This window comes from Dendropsophus ebraccatus, chromosome 15 (assembly GCF_027789765.1).
Source record: "Dendropsophus ebraccatus isolate aDenEbr1 chromosome 15, aDenEbr1.pat, whole genome shotgun sequence".
Classification (NCBI taxonomy): Eukaryota; Metazoa; Chordata; class Amphibia; order Anura; family Hylidae; genus Dendropsophus; species Dendropsophus ebraccatus.
This window is the reverse complement of record NC_091468.1, coordinates 18,163,555-18,185,620: the sequence shown is the minus strand read 5'-3', so window position 1 is coordinate 18,185,620 and position 22,066 is coordinate 18,163,555. Positions and strand designations below refer to the sequence as shown.

Below are 22,066 nucleotides of genomic sequence, written 5' to 3'. Positions count from 1 at the left end.
CTAAGTTTAAGTTCCAGTCCAGCCCTGCTGAGATTGGATCAAAGAGAGAACAGGAAATAAATAAATAGATAGATAGGTGACAGATAGATAGATAGATAGATAGATAGATAGATAGATAGATAGATAGAGATAGTAGATATGAGAGAGAGAAATGATAGAGAGAGTAAATGAATGGACACTTTACCAATGTTTCGAGAATAATGTAAATCTTTGACTGCAGACTCTAAATGAAATGCATGACCTTAGCTCCCTCTAGTGGCTACTTTTGCAAACTACACTTTAAAATACTTGAGTAGAGATAAGAGAATATACAGTATTAAATGATCAGCTGTCGGCTTGTCAGGCTGCTGGCTTTGAACTCATTGTAGCTCCAATCTGGGACTGGGAGAAGTTTCCCAGGACTGGATCCAGCCTTTTCAAGGAGGGAGGAGCAGCATAGAGTTCAAGGCCAGCAGTTGATCATAAGGAAGCACTTTGCTACATTAAGGCTGGGTTCACACTATGTATATTTGAGGCTGTATTTGGTCCTCATGTCAGGTCCTCATAGCAACCAAAACCAGGAGTGGATTGAAAACACAGAAAGGATCTGTTCACACAATGTTGAAATTGAGTGGATGGCCGCCATATAACAGTAAATAACGGCCATTATTTCAATACCACAGCCGTTGTTTTAAAATAACAGCAAATATTTGCCATTAAATGGCGGCCATCCACTCAATTACAACATTATGTGAACAGAGCCTTTCTGTGTTTTCAATCCACTCCTGGTTTTGGTTGCTATACAGCCTCACAAATACAGCCTCAAATATACATAGTGTGAACCCAGCCTAATACTGTACATGCTGAGCACAGCTCTCTCCCGGCTCTGTGTCACATGATCAGTCAGGCTCTTAATGTAAGTCTATGAAGCCTGACTGATTATGCTGACACAGATTGGGGAGTGGACGCGCTGCAGCTCAGTCCTCTCCCAGCTCGTTCTGACAATCAGACCCGGACCAATAAAAACTTTTCACATGTCACTATGACATGTTAAAAGTTTTCACAAGCTGCTGCTGCTGCATGAAATACATTACAGAGCAGTACTGAGCAGTATAAGCTGTAAACCCAGCCGCCACTTCCCTCTTCCCCCTTTATACACTTCTCGAGGCAGCTGTAATTTGATCTCTCAGTGAGGTGATCCATCTGCGGGCAGATTTCAGCAGTTTTTCTGAATAATTCATAAGTTTAGGATCGAGAGGCAAGAAAATAACATGACAAATATTGAAAGGCATTTTTTTCAGATAAGATATATTACAATGTTTCTTACATTCAGTTTTAGTGTTGATTTTGAACATTGAGTGTTGATATGACACAATGATAAAACCACATGCAGAAAGCTCCTGAATGGAACAGGTTGCTGTATGATATTACATACCCCCTGCTCCAGTAGTTTATGTTTATTTGGGTATACATGTGTTACCTAACCATCTATATAGCACTATTAATAACATTTTTATTAGAAATGTTTCCTCTTTCCACTACAAATATGGAATTCAGAGTTTTCCAAATTCCGCACAGAAAGAAGATAATGTATGATTATAGGTTTGCCAAGGTCAGAAGAGTAGATCATGTTCCCGTCATAATAAATAATCCTGGGAGTCTTATAAGTCGTCATTTCCAGCTATCAGCTTGGGGCTGGAGCGTACTCTACTTATTATCTGGATTCCAAACACTGTGGGTCAATGAGAAGTGAACCCACTTATCCCTTCCCGGTGTCAGTCTCCACCAGGCACAGATTACAGAGCGAAAAGCAGGTATTTCTTATCCCGCACATTGCCTTGACCTCCCAGCATGCCAAGCCCTACAAATCCTATATAGGAATGGTTCTTCCACATATGTGGTTGATTTGCTGCAGCTGGATTAGTTTGCTTTGCAGCCTGTTCCTCTGTAGGTGTGCAGAACCGATGACATAAGTGTCTGTGGGGCTCATGTTACCCGGGCGGCCCACGCCTCTCACAAAGGGCCCGGACCGACATGCGGTGAAAGTGATGAAAATATTAAAAAGTTCTTATTTATTTTAATTACATATTTGGTAAAAGTATCCAGAAATAACAGCAAGATATTTTCATCAAATTTCCTGCTGGAACTGGAGGCAAAAAAGATATTAAAAAAATTTCACAATTATAAAGTATAAGTAATTACAGCAACCCATCTGTAGACGCCAGTATGCTGGGAAAAATAATATATACTGCTCAACGTTAAAACTGCAACACCAAGAAGGAAAAGTCTTAGAATTATGGAAATCGCAGGAGGGATTCCAGTACCTATCAACTGCTGTATGTCCTGTAGGAAGTGGTGCATTCTTTCCTGTCCGACACAGTGCTCTCTGCTGCCACCTCTGTCCATGTCCGGAACTGTCCAGAGCAGTAGCAAATCCCTATAGAAAACCTCTTGTGCTTTGGATAGTTCCTGACATGGACAGAGGAGGCAGCAGAGAGCACTGTGTCAAACTAGAAAGAATACACCACTTCCTGCGGGACATACAGCAGCTGATATGTAACGGAAGAACTGAGATTTTTAAAGGGAACCCGTCACCCCCCGTGCCGGGGTGACAGGCTCCCGACCCCACGCTACAGCCCCCTATACTCACCTGATCCCGCCGGGTCCCGCTTCCGGATCTGGTCGGGTCACTGAGATCTCAGCCGCTGCAGCCCGGCGCGCACGCTGAGAGATGAGTCCAACGCTCATAGAGAATGACGGAGAGTCCAGCGCTTCGTCATTCTCTATGAGCGTTGGACTCATCTCTCAGCACGCGCGCCGGGCTGCAGCGGCTGAGATCTCAGTGACCCGACCGGATCGAGAAGCGGGACCCGGCGGGATCAGGTGAGTATAGGGGGGTCGGGAGCCTGTCACCCCGGCACGGGGGGTGACAGGTTCCCTTTAAGATCACGTTATGAAATTGTCCATGTGGGCTCCAGACCATTCTCCAAGACAAAGCAAAACTCTCTGCAAGAGTTGTCTGTACTGTGATAGCTGTAGTGGAGAGATAAGGAGCCTTTGGCCCTCCAGCTGTAGCAAAACTACAATTCCCATCATGCCTGGACAGCCAAAGCTTTAGCTGTCCGGGCATGAAGGGGATTGTAGTTTTGCAACAGCTGGAGGGTCGAAGGTTCCCCATCCCTGTTTAGCATAGAAATAAATTCACCTATCCATATGTTATTGGAGCCTGGTAGGAAACCAAAAAACCCCAGATGAACCCACAACGAGAATCTACAAATTCCATGTAGATGTCGCTCTTGGTTGGGTTTAAACACTGGACTTTTTGCTGCCATATTAATAACAGGACATTATGGAACGCTGAGGTAATGCAGACACATCACATATTATTCTTTACAATCTAATTTTCTTTACCTTAAATAATTTGATGGCTTCTGTCTGTAGCGCCTCTGATGGTAAGGTAGTAAGCGGGGACGGTATGGCTTCCTTGCTGTGACACAGCGCCGGATGTCTCCACACTTGTGCACCTAAATAATGAAATCATTAACTAGACTGTATGACATATGTTTAATAGCAAAGCCAAACTACACATTAAAGGGGGTCTCCATGATTAGGTATATCACTTGGTGGCTGGGCTGGTTGCTAAGTTCATTGGGGTTCTGATGGTACATACACAATAATTTCTCTGATAGACTCTTATGGGCCATGCTGCCTCCGTGTTCTGCTGTTCACGCTCTATGGCCCTAGTGCATGATTCTGTAGAATAACATAAGCTGATGACCCCCACACCCCTATTATTCTTCCTGAAGCACATTACTTACATGAATCACCATCCAGGCTCAACAGTTTGCAAACCAGCTGTTCAAACTCTGTACCCACGGTTGCTCCTGTCACTCCGGCCGCCATGGTTAAATGGTAGTGCCACGTATCCTGCAAAACACCCATGTTACTTGTCTGTGCTCTGTTTTTAACATTGGCTATCTATCGCCTATCTATCTATCTATCTATCTATCTATCTATCTATCTATACAAAGCATATAGGCAGCACTATATCAGTGCAGAAGTCCGAGTGCCTGTGTGAACGGTCTTTACCAGGAACCGATTAGCTAAGACAAGGAATTTCCCAGGAATTGCAGTATAATAGTAGTGATTTATTCCATCTCAAAGATAACAACAGAACAGTGCAGCACAGCAAACAATGGTATTGTGCGACGTTTCAGTGGTCTGAGACTATCTATCTATCTGTATCCCACTGGACAAATTTTTCCGTTTGATAGTCCACTACATTGATTACCCCACGATCACCGGATGGCAGCTCAGATTCTCAGGGTCATACTTACTTTCTCGTGTTTTGACCCAATAAGGAGGTATGTGGGATCCTGTTCTTTGGGGTGGATGACGATGGTATAATGTGTGGATAAGAGGCTGCGTCCACTGGTTTCATAGTCCTCATCGGAGTCACAGGACCGGTCTACTTCCTCTACTTTTGCTTCCCAGAGCTTAATTTGTCCCAGGGGAAACTACAGGGAAAATGACAAAAACAAAAACCCATCTCCTTACTGGTTTATATGTATGAGACAAGAGAGTCAGAGTATTTGCTTCCAATGTGGAATCACTGTCAGTTTAAAACAATTGAGATACAGAGGCATATAAACAATGGGAATCGGTGCTGAGAACCCCACTAATCACTAGAAGAAAGGGGCAGACGGCTCTTCTCAATGCTATTCCTTGTAGACCTGTGTATGTGTCACAGATGGCCCAGTCTCTTTCCAGTTGCACTAAACAGCTGAGCACTAAGGCTGCATTCCCACATTCTGTGTTCCTCACGGAACACGGACGTGGAATGCCTGTAACAGACTCTCCCCCGCCCGGGCAGCATCTGTAATTAGATGCTGAGAGCGGGGGGAACTGTACAGATATGCGCTGCGCTGTAATAAATCAGCCGCGCGGCTCTGTCATTACAGCGGGGTGCATATCTGTATAGTTCCCCCGCTCCCAGCATCTTATCAAAGATGCTGCCCGGGCGGGGGAGTGTCCGTTACAGTCATTCCACCTCAGTGTTCCGCGAGGAACACCAAACGTGTGAATGCATAAACTAACTTGTCCCTTATCCACACAGTCTCTAAATCGTTGCCACAGCTCCTTTGCTATCAATATAGCTGCGGATTGTTCCGTGACCTGCAGCTCTATTCATTCTCTATGGAGCCGCCAGAAAGAGTTAAGTGGTGCGCTTAGCTCTCTACGGCAGCTCTATAGAGAATGAATGGAGCTGCAAGTCACAAACAGACCCGCAGCTCCAATCATAACAAAGCCGGGGCACAGATCTAGAGATTCATAACAAAGGAGCCGGGGGACCGATCTAAAGATCCCAGAGGGGACAGAGGCCAGACCCCCCCCCCCCCCCATTTTCATATTTTTCCCATATCCTGTGGATAGAGGACAAGCAAGTTTAAATTGGGACATCTCTTTAGGGTGTGTTCACACTTAGCGAGTTTGCAGCGGATTTTACTCCATTTTGCTGTGGATTTTCATTCTGCCGTGAGAATGTAGTAACAGCTATGTTTAACTATTTAGCTGCCGTAACAGCAAAAATAATAAACAGCCAATGCTTACCTACCTGCGTCCACTCTCCACCCCCACCCCTCCAAGCGCACTCCTGCATGCTGCATTGTGAACAAGCACCATGGAACCAACAAATCTATTACAAAATGCAAAAGCATGTCACTGAGAAATATATGTGCCTTTATACAGGGCAAGGGCCCTGCCTACCCTGGTGTTACTAGGCCGCTGCACAGTACATTGTATGTGTGTTAAAAACAACGGTTGTTAATAAAGCTTCTTCAGTTGTGATTTGAGCTGGCTGGTGAGGTTGGCGACCAGCTGCCACCATCACTGGAGATGTAAACAAGTCTGGTGGCGGCTGTGGTTGCTGAGGGGCCATTTTCTGTGTCACAGACGCCTGATGGACGGCCCAGCTCCGCGGTGCATCATCCCAGTGCGTCTACTGGTAAGTGTTACTGGTACTGGTTACTGGTACTGGTTGAGGGACACCGATCACTGGGGAAGACTGGTCATGTTAGGGGGCCATGTAACTGGCTGACATAAGACTATAGATGACAATTGATGACATTACTGATGTCTGCCATGGACATCTGTGGGTAAAACTGTCATCTAAAAGAAACAGCAGTCAGTAACCTGTACCTGTATATTGTCACCATTCGGATCATACATAGCTCTCTAATCTGGCCCATAGAGTAATATGGGGTGTCTGCAGCCTCTTCAATTACAGATTGTGCCACTCTATACAGACAATAGTGGCTGTAATTTGTATCGTTTATCGTTGATCCTGTCACTGTACAGATGTACCCTACTGGGCAGTTCTGGGCTGTGAAGGACCTGGGCTGGGAAGGGTGCAGGGAGGGTCCACATTAGGGAGCTGGGAAGGGCACAGGGAGGGTACACTTTAGGGGGCTGGGATGGGCGCTGGGAGGGCCTGGGCTGGGAAGGGCGCTGGGAGGGTCTGCATTAGGGGGCTGGGGCGGGCCTGGGCTGGGAACAGTGCAGGGAGGGCCTGGGTTAGAGGGCTGGGGCGGGCCTGGGCTGGGAAGAGCGCAGGGAGGGACCGCGTTAGGGGGCTGGGATGGGCCTGGGCTGGGAAGGGCGCCGGGAGAGTTTATGTTAGGGGGCTGGGGTGGGCCTGGGCTGAGAAGGGGTCACCAAGAGAGTCCACATTTGGGGGCTGGGGTAGGCCTGGGAACAGCGCCGGGAGGATCCGTGTTAGGGGGGTGGGGCGAGTCTGGGCTTGAAAGGGCGCCAGGAGAGTCTGTGTTAGGGGGCTGGGACGGGCCTGGGCTAAGAAGGGCGCAGAGAGGGTCCACGTTAGGGGGCCTGAGCAGGCCTGGGCTGGGAATGGCACCAGGAGGGTCTGTGTTAGGGTGCTGGGGCGTGGCTGGCCTGGAAAGGGTGCTGGGGGGGGTATGTGTTAGGGGGCTGGGGCTTGTCTTGGCTGGGGAGAGCGCCAGGAGGGTCTGCATTAGGGGGCTTGGAAGGGCACTGCAGGGGATTCACTCTATACAGATAATAGTGGCCGTGATTTGTATCATTTATCGTTGATCTTGTCACTCTACAGATGTACCCTACTGGGCAGTTCTGGGCTTGGAAGGATGTCAAAAGGCTCCGCGTTAGGGCGCTGGGGCGGGGCTGGGCTGGAAAGGGCACTGGGAGGGTCTGCTTTAGGGGGCTGGAAAGGTTGCAGGGAGGGTCCGCGTTAGGGAGCTGGGAAGAGCACAGGGAGGGTACACTTTAGGGGGCTGAGAAGGGCCTGGGCTGGCAAGGGCTTCAGGAGGGTCCGCGTTAGGGAGTGGGGCAGGCCTAGGCTGGGAAGGGCACCGGGAGGGTCCACATTAGTGGGCTGGGGCGGGCCTGTGTTGGGAAGGGCACAAGGAGGGTCCGGATTAGTGGGCTGGGGCGGGCCTGGGCTGTTAAGGGCACTGGGAGGGTCCGCGTTAGGGGGCTAAGGCGGGCCTTGGCTGGGAAGGGCATAGAGAGGGTCCCCGTCAGGGGGATGGGGCGGGCCTGGTCCGGGAAGGTCCGCGTTGGGGGCTGGGGTGGGCCTGGGATGGGAATGGCGCCGGAAGGGTCCTCGTTAGGGGGCTGGGGCGGGTCTGGGCCGGGAAGTGGGCCAGGAGGATCTGTATTAGGTTCACATTATTGCAAAGGACAGGTAAATTAAGGGTTGGGATGGGTAATCGGGTTAGGGTGGAGGGGCTCCCTCATGGTGCCTTCACCTTGAAGTGGTGAGGGAGCTTGCGTGCCTTGATGATCCAAAGAGCTTAGCTGGCGGAAATAATACTCCTGGAGGGGTCACCCGTGCCAGACAGGTCAATGGTGAGAGGCCAGACTAAGCAAGGCACCCGGAAGAAAGGGCTGGTATCCTAGGAATTTTTTAAAAGTTTAAAATACAATGCACATATACTATCGACAATACATCTAGCACTCTCACTACACATATCAGTCAGCAGGACACACCGCACACATTGGTATTCTCATCTGCTTTCGCTTTAAGCCCCCCCCCCCAAAAAAAAAAAAAACCTTTACAACTTTGGGCTTTGAACTAAATAACTTTTCTGATTGTCTGTCTTTACCAGTAGCGATAAGAAGTCTCCTTTTCCTTGGAGGTCAGACCTGCAATAACCAGGAGGGGGTTGAGCTTACTGAGAACTAGTAGATGAAGGTTATGGACTGGCAGGATACAGGACTTTAATCTGACAGCTGGCTCCTCTCCTGCACTGTGGTGTCTGAACTATACAGTCTCTATAACCAATGTGTTACTATGTGGTGAAGTGCAGGGAGGGTGCTGTACTGGGGAAAATCAGCAGTCATCGACTGGCCCACTTAGCACACCGGCCCATCTGGCACAACTGTGCAGTTCTCCCAGCTTGTTTTAATGAATGTTAAAAAGTGTGAGGATTTTTAAAGCCCTATATATTAAAATAGTGTGCCAACATAAAAAAACAATGGTATCTACTTGGTGCATCAAGATGTAAAAGTAAAGCTCATCTGGCAAGATCAAAAAGAATGGATAAGGTTTATGGCAGACAGATATAAGAAGAATAACTCATTGAGTTCTATGGGAGTGTTGTGAGCATGCTGGGTGACTCTATGTGGGGCCAATTTCCTATTATAACTATTGGGTTATACCTGCAGAGCTATACTTTGGATATACTGTAGACAAGTGCACGGACTATCCACATAGTCAGAGACAGACTTACCTTCTCCTCCTGGCTGCGGAAGTAATAAAGTGTTTTTCCCACCAGTGTACACCAAACTCTTTTGGAATAGCCATGTTTAACCTGAAAAATTAATAAAGCTTCCTGTCAAAATTGTTGCATCTTTTCCAAATCTTATGTCATCACAGATAACCCCTGGATGATTTTGGAGCAATGTGATGCATTTAAAGGGAAACTAACAACAGGCTAGATGCATCTAACCTGATGTCCCGATAGCGCACGGGGCGCTGAGCATGGAGGTAATTTCCTTACCTTGATGCTTGGTGCAGTTTTTCTTAAATTTGTAATTTATTCTATGTGCAAATGAGGTGGCTTGGTGCACTAGGGGTGGGGCCATTACCCTCCAATACCCCCTGGCCCCGTCTAATGAATATTCACCCGACGCTCATCTCTGCAGACATCAGTAACATCACTGCAGTGCGGCAATCCAATGTTCATTAGAAGGGTGGGCTGGCCAGGGCGGATCGGTGCACAGAGAGTGGTAGCCCCGCCCCTAGTACACCAAACCTCCTCATTTTCTTAGGGAATAAACTATAAATTTAACTATCTTTAGCCCCACCGCCCTGTGCACTATAGGGACATATAGGGACATATGTAAAGTGCTATACAAATAAAAGAATTATTTTTATTATTATTATTACATATTACAAAGTAATTAAAACAATGTAAAAAATAAATTGAAAAAAAAAAGTTACTCTCTCTGGAGTACCCCTTTAACACATGTTTTATATGCCAGAATTCCAGTTGAGTGTGACCCTAAATTCTGGTGCTTTGTGCTGACTGGTAAATGTGCCCCATTGTGGTCCTCACCTTTGTTAGAAGCCCCTTCACTGTTGGCTTTACATCAGGCTGTGTGAAGAGCACGCTGGCCGCTTGGACTCGAAGGACGTTCTGTAAGACTCTGACCCACTCATCCAGGATGTTAGGAGAATCTGCGGTCAGGTAGTACGTCCGCTTCTCCGTCACCAACTAAACAAGGAAGGTCCAATAAATACAATATTTCTTTTTTTTTTTACTTTTCCTAGCAAAATTATTATTAAAACGCTAAAACTATTGGACAAACAAAAAGAAAGGTTTGAAGCAATAGGGTAATAAGTGCACCAGTTATAGAACAGAAATCGATTATAAACATAATTGGTGCAAGATATCGGTAAAGTATATACTGTATATACATTGTTCCTTAAGGATGAAATGTGATGTTATACAAAATAACCCTTGCTTAAGGGGGCACCCCCACATTAAAAGTTATTAATACTAATCAATGGGGCTCCAATGTAAGGACATATGCAGGGCATTCAGATGAATGGCCATTTCAGTAATGCAAGATTGGCTTAGGGTGGGGCTACATGTTGATTATGGGTCTTGCATTTAGCCCCAGCCTTAAAGGGGAAGTCCAGACTCCCTTTTTTTTTTTTTTTTTTTATTAAAAATAGCAGGGGCATGGGGAAAGTAACAAAGAGTATTAACTCTTCCTTCCCATGCCTCTTTAACCCCGGATCCGGGATTATTTAACATTTAACAACCCGGCTGATGGACTGGCCGCTCAGCCAGTCAGTGACTGGGGGGGGGGGGGGCAGCTCCAGTAACTGATTGGCTGAGCAGGATGTCTATAAGCCAGGACAGGCATTTTCACCCGAGTTGTGACATCATCCCAACTCAGGGTGAATGCCTTCCAGCAGGGGTCCAGAGGCCGGTCCCGCCGCTCTCCATGGGCACAGGGAGAGGTAAATTATGACCATTATTACATTCCCCCTGCCGGCTGCCCATTATTGAAAATGGCTGGACTTCTCCTTTAAGTCCATCATACTGGAACTTGCTTATATGGAGACTTTCTGGGAAGGGAAGACCACCCTCTATGATATATCATAGGGCATATGGTCAGGTGTATTGTTTCCTTATATAAAGAAAATCGTTAGAATATGGTAGAAAGTCTGGTACGCAGCTATATTTGTGTGTGTGACAGCTATCACATAATATACCCTGCCTGATAGGAATTTCATCAACAGGGAGATTATAGGACTATCCAAATGAATTCCTGATCCGTCATTGTTACATTACCTGCACGGTCTGCTTCCCGTCACCTCTCACTATATGACTGGAGGAATTTAATTCAATCTGACCCTGAGGCTTTCGTATTACATCACTCTGTGGGGGGAAAAAAGTACAATTATGGTGGATCCAGAATTACCAGATGAAAATCTTCTAATATAAACCTGTTCATGAAAAGTTAAGAACTTTGGACACACACTCATGATTCATAGATTACTGACAGAATATCCCAAGTTATCCACAGGTATACGAAAGGGGTCAGTCACCGGTTGTTGAGTCTTTCAGTTTCATTTTTCCATAACGCAATGTAAAAACTACAGTATGGCATATGTAAATACAACATTGTACAGTGTTAAAATCTTTCTTTGTACTTATTATGACGAAAAATTATTTCTTCATATGTCTTTATTAATAATTCTGCTTATTTTCTCTTCTACAGTTATCTGTGTGAGCTGAGCTTCCTCTCTACACCTGTATGCAGCCCATATGATTCTTCCCAACAAACTGAATTTTATGGCAGTGTGGGAATGCAACCTTGAAATGGTATTCCCACTAAAAATAACTTAGCACCTATCCACAGCTGAGCACTGTCCTCCGCTACCTCCAGTGATTCCATAAACAATGAATAGAGGAGCAGCAAATTGGGGCGCTGTTCTGGAGATTGGGCATGGGGCAACAGTTGGACCCCAGAAATCATACATGTATGCCACTTTTTGTTTAATTTTGCTAATTTAGGTTGTAAGCAGCTTCATTAAAAAATTTCTACCATTTTTTTCTACTGTTCTCTCACCTTGCTTAGAGTGAGGGAGAGAAGAAAATCAGACAGCTAAGCCTTTCTGTGCTCCCGTAGTAATATAAGCAGGGATTAGAAGGAGAGTGTATGTAAAACAGCTCAGAGTGTGGAGAGTTGGGAGAGCATACACAGAGTACAGCTCACACAGGCTGTAGATAGAGAGAAAAGCACACAGAAGGCAGCCTGAAAAGAAGATGCAGGCTACGCACAAGTGTAGAGAGCGCACTTAAAGCAAACTCTAGACACATATGCACATATTTACTGCATTTACATATTTACGGTATCCCTCTTTTTGTGTTAAATACATTTTTAAATGAAATATATAAAATTTGATGAAATAGTGTAACAGCTTGTCACTTACTGGAGATTTGTAGTACAGCAGTTCACCGCCTTTAAGGACAAACCATCTTCTTTTCCAGGTTTTTAATTTTCCTCCCATTTTTAACAAGTATCCCGATTTTTCCAGGAGCTCCTAAAATGTGTATACAGTAAATTATAGAATTATAATGTAACCATAGGAAATATCATCTTCTACAATAGCTTGGCCAGGAAACAAATAGGAACACCCATTCTCCTAAAACGTTAAGGGCCTTTCTATGCCATTCTTAATGTTATGCCATAACCGTAGTGCTGACCATTTTTGAACCTACAGGTCTTTCCAGTGCTTCATATTGGAGACAACTACCCTGTAAACCAATGTCCAACACATAAGAAGTATTGGAAATATAAGCCCAGCCAGAATCTCCTCCAAAGGGAAGAGAATCCATCTACCTGTATCCACTTGTATCAGGATTTTTTGCGTTCAGGATGCTGGTTGGATGTATAAGAGACCTTTGGTGTCGGTCTCATGGTTGTAGTGTTTCTCTTTATGGAGACCACCAGATGACCAAGCAATGGTCCCTGGATGTTGGCCTATAAGACTCCATAAGCCACCTGGGTGCCTGGCATATAAGACTCCCTAAGCCACCTGGGTGCCTGGCCTATAAGACTCCATAAGCCACCTTGGTGCTTGGCCTATAAGACTCCATAAGCCACCTTGGTACCTGGCCTATAAGACTCCATAAGCCATGGTCATGAGAAGGACTCCCTACAATGCACGGCTTTGTACACGGTTCTCTACAATTACAGTGCGGATATCTGTAGATATATGGATAGTGTTTTTGGACTATTCCGTCCACCATGGACAATCATCGGGACTATGCATACACGTGGGATAAGGATGATATTCTAGTCCTGCGCCACATGACCATGGACAGATTTTGGGGCGAAAACAATGAAAACCAAACTGTACCTAAAAGTGAGAAAAATCTCCTATACACTACGCTATCACTATGTTATATCATTGAAGTTTTTGAACATTCTCTAACACCCCATAAAACTTTAGCTCATTTTATTCAGCACATACCAGAAAACTTTTGGGGTTTGCCTCTATATAAGAGACGGCAAATACGGGAACAGAAGCTTGGCCACTCTCCAGTTAACCCTTCATATTCCTAGCCCCATGCTGTGATATCGTGTTGCTCTGCAAACCATAGAGGGCGTAAATGCAGACAAGATAATCTGATAACGACAACCAGATGACTCCGCAGGCCATTCCAGTTCATTCCATCTCCGGGGGACCATATGGTATGTGCTAGATACGAATGTCTAGTATTAGATCCCGGCCACATGTGTTATGTTTTATGTGTCTGCTTATCGGAAAAAAAAAGGTAACGCCACCTATCCCTACACAGGGGACAATGCTTCTGTTATTGTTAGTTTAGTGAGTTGTTAGTTATTGTACTTTTATAGATAATTTACCTTGTGAACAGAAAATCCACAATATCCAATTATGTATACGTTATTATATAATTGTTATATATGGACTTGTCATTTGGTCACAGTATATTAGTATTTTTTAAGCACTGAATGGTGGTGTTACTTAAAGAGTCACTGTCGTATTTTTTTTTTTTTTTGCAGAAATCAATAGTCCAGGCGATTTTAAGAAACTTTGTAATTGGGTTTATTAGCCAAATCTGCCATTATCTGCATGTAAAAAGCCTTTTCCCAGGTGCCCCCCCCCCCCCTCCTTCCTCTTTTTCATCCACTCTGAAAAATCATAAAATTGTGACTTGTTGCATCAGACACAACCCTGTCTGTTCTAGGGAGAGGGGAGGGGGGAGGAGGAAGGAGGGAGTTAGCCGGCAGCAGAAAGCAGATAACAGAGGATTACAGGCACGGAGCTGGGTGACAGCTGTAATACGAGCTCAGACAGGTCACTGGTGATGGTCAGAACAGATAACGGGTGAGGGATTTGTAGATTAACTCTTTGTTGTCCTGTTTTGGTCTTTTCTTTAGCTCTCTCCATAGGAGAACAATGAAGACAGGGGGGAGAGCTTCAAACTGCTTTTTCATGATAAAAATGCATTTTTCGGATAATAAACCCAATTACAAAGTTTCTTAAAATCGCCTGGACTATTGATTTCTGCAAAAAAAAAATTCACGACAGTGACACTTTAAGCACTGTATGGTAGTAATATGTGAGCACTATATTGTGGTATTATTTAAATGGGTTGCCTAGGCAGGACACCTTTTTTGTGACACCCACTTATAGTTAAAAAGTGTCCTGTCCACATAAACCTTTTAAGCACTGGATGGTGATATTATTTAAGCACTAAAGGGTAGTATTATTTAGGCACTGTATGGTGGTATCATTATAAAAACACTGTATGGTAGTATTATTTAGGCACCTTATGCTGGTATTTTTTAGAGACTGAATAATTTAATAATAATTTAATAATAATTTAAGCATTGTATGATAGTATTTTATAGGCACTGTATGGTATAATTGTATAATTTAGGCACTGCATGATGGCATTATTTTTAGCAATGTATGGCAATATTATTTAAGCATTGTATGGTCCTATTATTTAAAGCGACTCTGTACCCACAATCTGACCCCCCCAAACAGTTTGTACCTTCGGATAGCTGCTTTTAATCCAAGATCTGTAGTGCGGTCCGTTCGGCAGGTGATGCAGTCATTGTCCTAAAAAATAACTTTTAAACTTGCAGCCACATGCCTAATGGGCATGGCTTAGATTGTGTATGCATTAGGCTGGCACACCCTCTCTGTTCCTCCTCTCCACCCTCCTCATCATTAGGAATGCTCCAGGCAGATTGTCTGCTATTGGATCGTTAGGCCACCTGTGCAATGTTCAGCATGGAGAAAATGATCCAGTGGCATTCCTAATGATGAAGAGGGTGGGGAGGAGGGACGGAGGGGTGGTGCAGCGTTAGGGCACAGATACTCCCATTTGGCACGGGCTGCAAGTTTAAGGGTGCCTTCACACCTACCGTATCGCAGCAGAAAATACGCTGCGGATCCGCAGCAGATTTAACTAAATGAATGAACACAGCATCAGCATCAAATCCGCACTTACAAATCTGCTGCGGATCCACGTATTTCATGCTTTAAGCAATGTACAGTTGTTTATTTAGGCCCTGTATGGTGTGTTTTTTTAGACACTGTATAAAAATAATATTAAGGCACTATATGGTAGTTTTAATTAGGCACTGTATGGTGGTTTTATTTAGGCACTGTGTGGTGGTTTTAATTAGGCACTGTATGGTGGTTTTATTCAGGCACTGTATGGTGGTTTTATTTAGGCACTGTATGGTGGTTTTATTTAGGCACTGTATGGTGGTTTTATTTAGGCACTGTATGGTAGTATTATTTAGGCACTGTATGGTGGTTTTATTCAGGCACTGTATGGTAGTATTATTTAGGCACTGTATGGTAGTATTATTTAGGCACTGTATGGTAGTATTATTTAGGCACTGTATGGTAGTATTATTTAGGCACTGTATGGTGGTTTTATTTAGGCACTGTATGGTGGTATTTTTTCAGCAATGTATAGTCATATCATTAAAGCCCTGTATGGAAATATTTTTATGCGCTGTATGGTAATAATATTTAAGCACTGTAAGGTAGTATTTTGGGCACTATACAGTAATGCTAAGCAAGCACTATAAGGTGTATTATTTGAAGGGGATCTGTCAGCTGTAATTCACTCTTTTAAGAGCACAGAGTTGCAAACATAGTTTTTCTGGTTAGCTAATAAAGGTTTCATTCTCACAATTTTTTTTTTTATTAAACCAGCCCTATGCTATGTATTCTTTATGGTTGGGGGCAACTCCTCTTGGTGCAGTAAAGGTGACCATATTGGTTGTCACTCCACTCAACCCAACCCAACCACTACTCTAGAAAATGATAGAAATTGCAATTCCACATGGAAGAGTATAATAATAATAAGTTTGTATTATCCCAATATGACTTCAACGACCTTAATAATTCTGTACATCTGTTGGAAAGTCTGCAGATTAGAAGCAGTGGATCGGGATTGGGGTCCATATGTCTTACATTTTTGCCGCTGTCACTTGATGCCGAACAGGTTTTTGGAAGCTTCTGTTCTGGTTCTGAGAATTCACTGTCGATAGAGTAAGCATCAGGAGGGATGGCGTAGTCACTGTCCGATGTCATGGAGGAAAAGGAGATGCCTGCAAAGAGAGGATGTCATATAGGTTGTCCTGTTATTGCTCTTCGGAAACCAGTTAATAAATTACACATTAACGAGATCTGACCACTAGAGAAAGCTATGTTATAAATCTAGTAGGTGTCATTGGATGGGACTTCTATTAAAGGAGTACAGAGGGGAATTATTTTTTTAAGTAACAACAACTGGTGCCAGAAAGTGGCAGAGATTTGTAATTTACTTCGATTACAGAATCTTTGGTCTTTCACTACTTATCAGCTGCTGTATGTCCTGCAGGAAGTGGTGTATTATCTCCAGTCTGACACAGTGCTCTCTGCTGCCACCTCTGTCCATGTCAGGAACTGTCCAGAGCAGGAGATGTTTTCTATGGGGATTCGCTACTGCTGTGAACAGTTCCTGACATGGACAGAGGTGGCAGCAGAGAGCACTGTGTCAGACTGGAAAGGATACACCACTTCCTGCAGGACATACAGCAGCTGCTAAGTACTGAAAACTGGAGATTTTTACATAAAAGTAAATTACAAATATATGGTACTTTCTGACACCAAATCCTACAACAAAAGGGGTCACAACCAATATTTCAACAATATAAATCACTTTATTGATGTAACATATAAAATCATATAATCAATACAATTGAATCGGCAGCGCAGTAGTGGCATTTATCACCTTGTACACATTGGCTTATATTGGCTGGGATGCTCTGTGCTATACAGATAGGGCGCTTCTAGATACATGGAAATATGCGGTAGACGCCAACCATTGTTTGTAAACATGTTCGCCGCTATGGCAACGCGACCAGTGACGTCAGCGGACCCTGCTCACGTGGGTGTACGTCTGACGTCGGGACGCCGCGCTGTAGCGTACGATCATGTGACCAACATGGGAGGCGTCTATACACCGGCGATCCTCAGTCTAGGTATATAAGGAGCAGGACTACAGGGACTGATACTCCTCTTTGATCACGAACGCGATCTTTGAATCTTTGATCACGATCTTTGAACGCGAAACGTGCGTTAGAGGTGGCAGCGCACAGCTTACAACAGGTACTGTTTGCAGTCTTTGGGATTGAACTTTTCCATGTAATTTAGAACTGTCTATTTACTACGGCACTTTGTTCATCCGGGACTTGTGCAATATTGGGTATATAGTGATTTCTTTGCAGGAACATTCCAGCCAATATTACCAACTTGTTTTATTATTCTGTTGTGATTTTTACAGTACCTCTAGTGCGCATAATTTTACTCCATTAGGTGATTTTATATGTTACATCAATAAAGTGATTTATATTGTTGAAAGATTGGTTGTGACCCCTTTTGTTGTAGGATTTGTTGTAGGGACCTGGGTCAGGTCTGGTAGTCTTTATAGGAGATATACTTTCTGACACCAGTTGATTTGAAAGAATTTTTTTTTTTTTTTTTGCTGGAGTACCCTTTTAATTGCTAAAGAGGGGGAAAGGCTGAGAATTGCTACACATCACCTACAAGCATTAGGTCTAAATTTTCCATTTCCATTATACATTAGACCATAAACTTAGTTGTGCTATACATTAAATGATATGGCTAGAATTGGAAAATACCTTCAAGATGTCAAACATTACTCTTGACTCTCTTCCAGGGATGCAAAGCGCTATCCAATATAGCATCACTATACATTACTGCCAACTTCTCTGTGTAGTCTGGCAGATCTCCAGTTGTGATGTCTACCCCTGCACTGTAACAACGTTGGCTGGTCACTAGATGGCAGAGCAGGGCTTCACCTGCAATAGATGCCTTTCCTGGGTCCTAACTGTCACTCCCAGTGCTCAGATTTAGGGTCCTATTACACTGAGCGATTTTTAACGATTAACGACTAACGATAAATGATCACAAACAAGATTGTTTATTGTTAACCTTAAATCGTTCACCATATTACACAGAACGATGGGCGTTAGTTACGATCGTTATTGCGATCGTTACTATGATCGTTTACTCCTTCTGATCCCAGAAAAACAATGGACAATGTGCAATTACACTGAACGATTAGTATCGCGAAACTTGAGCGAAAGAATGTGGTATTACAGCGAATGATTAACGAGCGATTGATTAACGATAATTTTAGGTTCAGATCGAATTCAACGATCAACGACATACGAACGATTTTTCAATCGTTGCCTGCAATTAAACAGAACAATTATCGTTTAAATACGAACGGTTTAACGATTTTTTTGTATGATAATTGTCCCGTATAATAGGGTCCTTACTCAGGACTTACAGTAAAACCATATAGTATGACAAGCAGACAATCGCAAGGGGGAAAAAAAACACTTATTAAAGGGGTTGTCCAGCGAAAATCTTTTTCTTTCAAATCAACTGGTGTCAGAAAATTATAAAGATTGGTAATTTACTTCTATTTAAAAATCTCAAGTCTTTCCACACTTATAAGCTGCTGTATGTCCTGCAGGAAATGTTGTTTTATTTTCAGTCTGACACAGCGCTCTCTGCTGACATCTCTGGTAGAGACAGGAACTGTCCAGAGCAGGAGAGGTTTTCTATGGGGATTCATAGAAAACCAAGACAAAGTTCCTGTCTCGGGCAGAAATGCCAACAAGAGAGCACTGTGTCAGACTGAAAATGAAACATTTCCTGCAGGACATACAGCAGCTGATAAGTACTGGAAGACTGTAGATTTTTAAATAGAAGTACATTACAAATCTGTATAACTTTCTGGCACCAGTTGATTTGAAAGAAAAAGATTTTCGCTGGATAATCCCTTTATTGTTAACACCAGATACAACCACAGGGCAGGTGTGGTGCCGTTTCTGCAAGAAAGCAACCATGTTTTTCTAATATTGTGCAACCATTGCATACTCAATATACCGATATAATACCATATTCCAATATACTAGAAAACTGCAAAATAGCTTCATAGGCACATTAGGGGATTGAAAATATATCAAGCCATTTTTTTTTTCACTTTATCAGTAACGTTTTTCCAGCTGTTGTCCATTTACGTCTCCGACCCAGGAATAAAACATCTGTTCCGAATACTGAATCGGAGCAAATAAGTTCTATGACTCGGATCCAAGACTGTGCCCGTTATTAGAGCCACATGTGACACTGACGGGGCTGTTGGCTAATAAGTCTCCTTATGTTATTAATACTTACAATGTTATGTAACTCAACTACCAAGTACCCGAACCTGAGCTACCCAAGATGTCTGCACCGCTTAAAGTTTATTTATTCTAATTATTAAAGACGGAAAGGTAATGACAAATGGTACAAAGGCCAAGATTGTGGAATAGAAACAGAAAGCCAGCACCTTGGTTTTCTAGTAAGAATATGCAAATTCCTTATATTCAGTGTCTTTCAAATTCATAACAAGAGTCATAATGGACATGGAATAAAAAACTCTTAAAGGGGTACTCAGGAGAATTTCTTTTAATCAACTGGTGTCAGGAAGATTTTTAAAGCTGCTGTATGTCCTGCAGGAAGTGGTGTATTCTTTCCAGTCTTACACAGTGCTCTCTGCTGCCACCTCTGTCCATGCCAGGAACTGTCCAGAGCAGGAGAGGATTTCTATGAGGATTTGCTACTGCTCTGGACAGTTCCTGACATGGACAGAGGTGGCAGTAGAGAACACTGTGTCAGACTGGAAAGAATACACCATCTCCAGCAGGGCATACAGCAGCTGATAATTACTGGGGAAGACTGGAAAGAATACATCACTTCCTACAGCAGCTGGAGAAAGGCTCCATTGTGGAGCAGAAATATATTGTATGTTACTTTGGAAGTTTATGGAATAAGTATGTACTGATTTTCAGCTATTCCAGAGTGCTGGAACAGATAGATAGATAGATAGATAGATAGGAGATAGATAGATAGATAGATAGATAGGAGATAGATAGATAGATAGATAGATAGATAGATAGATAGATAGATAGGAGATAGATAGATAGATAGATAGATAGGATATAGATAGATAGATAGATAGGAGATAGATAGATAGATAGATAGATAATAGATAGATAGATAGATAGATAGATAATAGATAGATAATAGATAGATAATAGATAGATAGATAATAGATAGATAGATGATAGATAGATAGGAGATAGATAGATAGATAGATAGATAGATAGATAGATAGATAGAGATAGATAGATAATAGATAGATAATAGATAGATAGATAGATGATAGATAGATAGAGATAGATAGATAATAGATAGATAATAGATAAATAGATAGATAGATGATAGATAGATAGATAGATAATAGATAGATAGATAGATATGAGATAGATAACATTAATGCTGTAAACAGTCTCTGTGGCATGCACTTGCCTCTTTTCAGAGCCCGCGGACTTCCTGCTTCGCTCTGATTCCGACAATCTGACTCAGAGGTGCGAGAACTTGATCGTGAGCTCAACTCCTCCTCAGATCCCGATGTGTCTTCCAGGGGACTGGTGCTTATCTGAGTGGCCTTCTAAATATTTATTAGAATAATTTAAATATATTTGTTAAAACAACTATGGATATAGTTTCTGATATTAATGTAAATCTGTAATTCATTGTTAGGTCAAGGAGACACGTGGTACCTTTTTATATATCTGTCTGTGCTTCCAGAATGTAGAGAAATGCTTTTATTATTCTCTGGTACAAGGAGTAAGAAAGGCTTTTCCAAGCTCCCGAATAGCTGTAAGGTGGAATATCTCCTCTCTTTCCACCCTCCCTGCTTGATTGACACCTGGAAGCCGAGTCCAAAGCAGGATCAGGTATAAGAGGCAAGGTGTTGCAGCTTAGTGCACTTCAGAGGCTTAGGAAAGCCTTTTTTTACTTTGTTTGATATATGTAGAATAAAAGCAGTTTTCCACGTTCTGGAAGCGCAGACAGATATATGAAAGGTACCATGTGTCTCATTGTCCTAACAGCTATCTAGCAGTATCAGCAGCTTGGAAAATAAATTGCAGCTGACAGATTCACTTTAAATGAATTTTATATCCTGGACAAACCACCTAATTTATCTAAAGGACAATCAATAATGTGTGATTTTGTTAAAGGAGAAGTCCGGCTTTTTTTTTCTTTCTTTAATCTGGCAGGGGCAGGAAGAACATCATAAGGTATAACTACTTACCTCTCCCCGTGCCCACAAATCGCCATGCCAGAAGGTCCGGGACCCCCACCAGATGTCATGACTCAGGAAAATGCCCTACCTGACTGATGGACATGCCACTGAGCCAATCAGTGACTGGAGTGGCATCCCTCTCCGATCACTAACTGGCTGAGCGGGCTGTCAATCAGCCGGGTCGTGACTTTGGCTGAGAAGATGATCCTGGGGGCCGGCTGGGGTCCCGGAGCAGTGATCCGGTGCTGGACAGGCATGACGGATGAGTAGGGGTGGTTATTATGTGTCCGCCCCTACCCTTCCTAAAATAATTGTAGCCCCGGACTTCTCCTTTAAGGGTACGTTCACACTTACCGGATCCGCAGCTGATTTTCTGCTGTGGATCTGCAGCGGATCCGCAGATTTCATTTAAATAACTGAACACAGCATCAAATTTGCATCATCAAATCTGCTGCGGATCTGCTGCGGTTCCTGTAGGTGTGAACGCACCCTAAGAGAAAATGCATGGCTCCTACTGCTCATACCCCTTTCAATGTGGTGTACACAGGCGAGCTGAGGTTCTTGTATATAAGGGATGTGTAGACACCAGATGTGGGACATGATGCTGTTGAGATACCTAAAAAACAAAAGTAAAATCATAAAGTGTTGACTTTATTTTATGCCAATGAGTTGGCGCAAGGTGTTCATGATATTGATGTCCAATTGACGTCACATCTGTGCACATTGAAGGGAATGTGTCACCTACATTTTCTTTTACTGATTAGTCAGATACTAAAAATTGTTCTATTATTCTGATCTGTTTTTATTTTCTGACTGTAATTTGT

At 43.3% G+C, this 22,066-nt stretch overlaps 1 protein-coding gene and 1 long non-coding RNA gene across 3 annotated transcripts in view; one reads left to right on the top strand and one right to left on the bottom strand.

The window, feature by feature from the left end:
* The window catches only part of PLEKHH2 (pleckstrin homology, MyTH4 and FERM domain containing H2), a 116,027-nt gene that overhangs the window by 21,027 nt on the left and 72,934 nt on the right, over positions 1 to 22,066 (bottom strand). Inside the window, exons 10-19 of the mRNA XM_069954796.1 lie at positions 21,767 to 21,858; positions 20,462 to 20,603; positions 16,007 to 16,143; positions 11,969 to 12,079; positions 10,824 to 10,910; positions 9,576 to 9,734; positions 8,748 to 8,828; positions 4,317 to 4,496; positions 3,798 to 3,906; positions 3,391 to 3,503 (exon numbers count right to left, since the gene is read on the bottom strand). Of these exons, the coding sequence (XP_069810897.1) occupies positions 3,391 to 3,503; positions 3,798 to 3,906; positions 4,317 to 4,496; positions 8,748 to 8,828; positions 9,576 to 9,734; positions 10,824 to 10,910; positions 11,969 to 12,079; positions 16,007 to 16,143; positions 20,462 to 20,603; positions 21,767 to 21,858 (1,211 nt within the window). The remainder of the gene's footprint in view (positions 1 to 3,390; positions 3,504 to 3,797; positions 3,907 to 4,316; positions 4,497 to 8,747; positions 8,829 to 9,575; positions 9,735 to 10,823; positions 10,911 to 11,968; positions 12,080 to 16,006; positions 16,144 to 20,461; positions 20,604 to 21,766; positions 21,859 to 22,066) is intronic.
* Positions 5,831 to 22,066, top strand: part of LOC138774164 (uncharacterized) — a 31,466-nt gene continuing 15,230 nt past the window's right edge. The window contains exons 1-2 of one of the 2 annotated variants that reach the window (XR_011360254.1): positions 5,831 to 5,983; positions 11,254 to 11,357. This is a non-coding gene — a long non-coding RNA (uncharacterized lncRNA). Of the gene's footprint in view, positions 5,984 to 11,253; positions 11,516 to 22,066 lie in introns of both variants that reach the window. The other variant, XR_011360253.1, reaches the window with a different exon arrangement.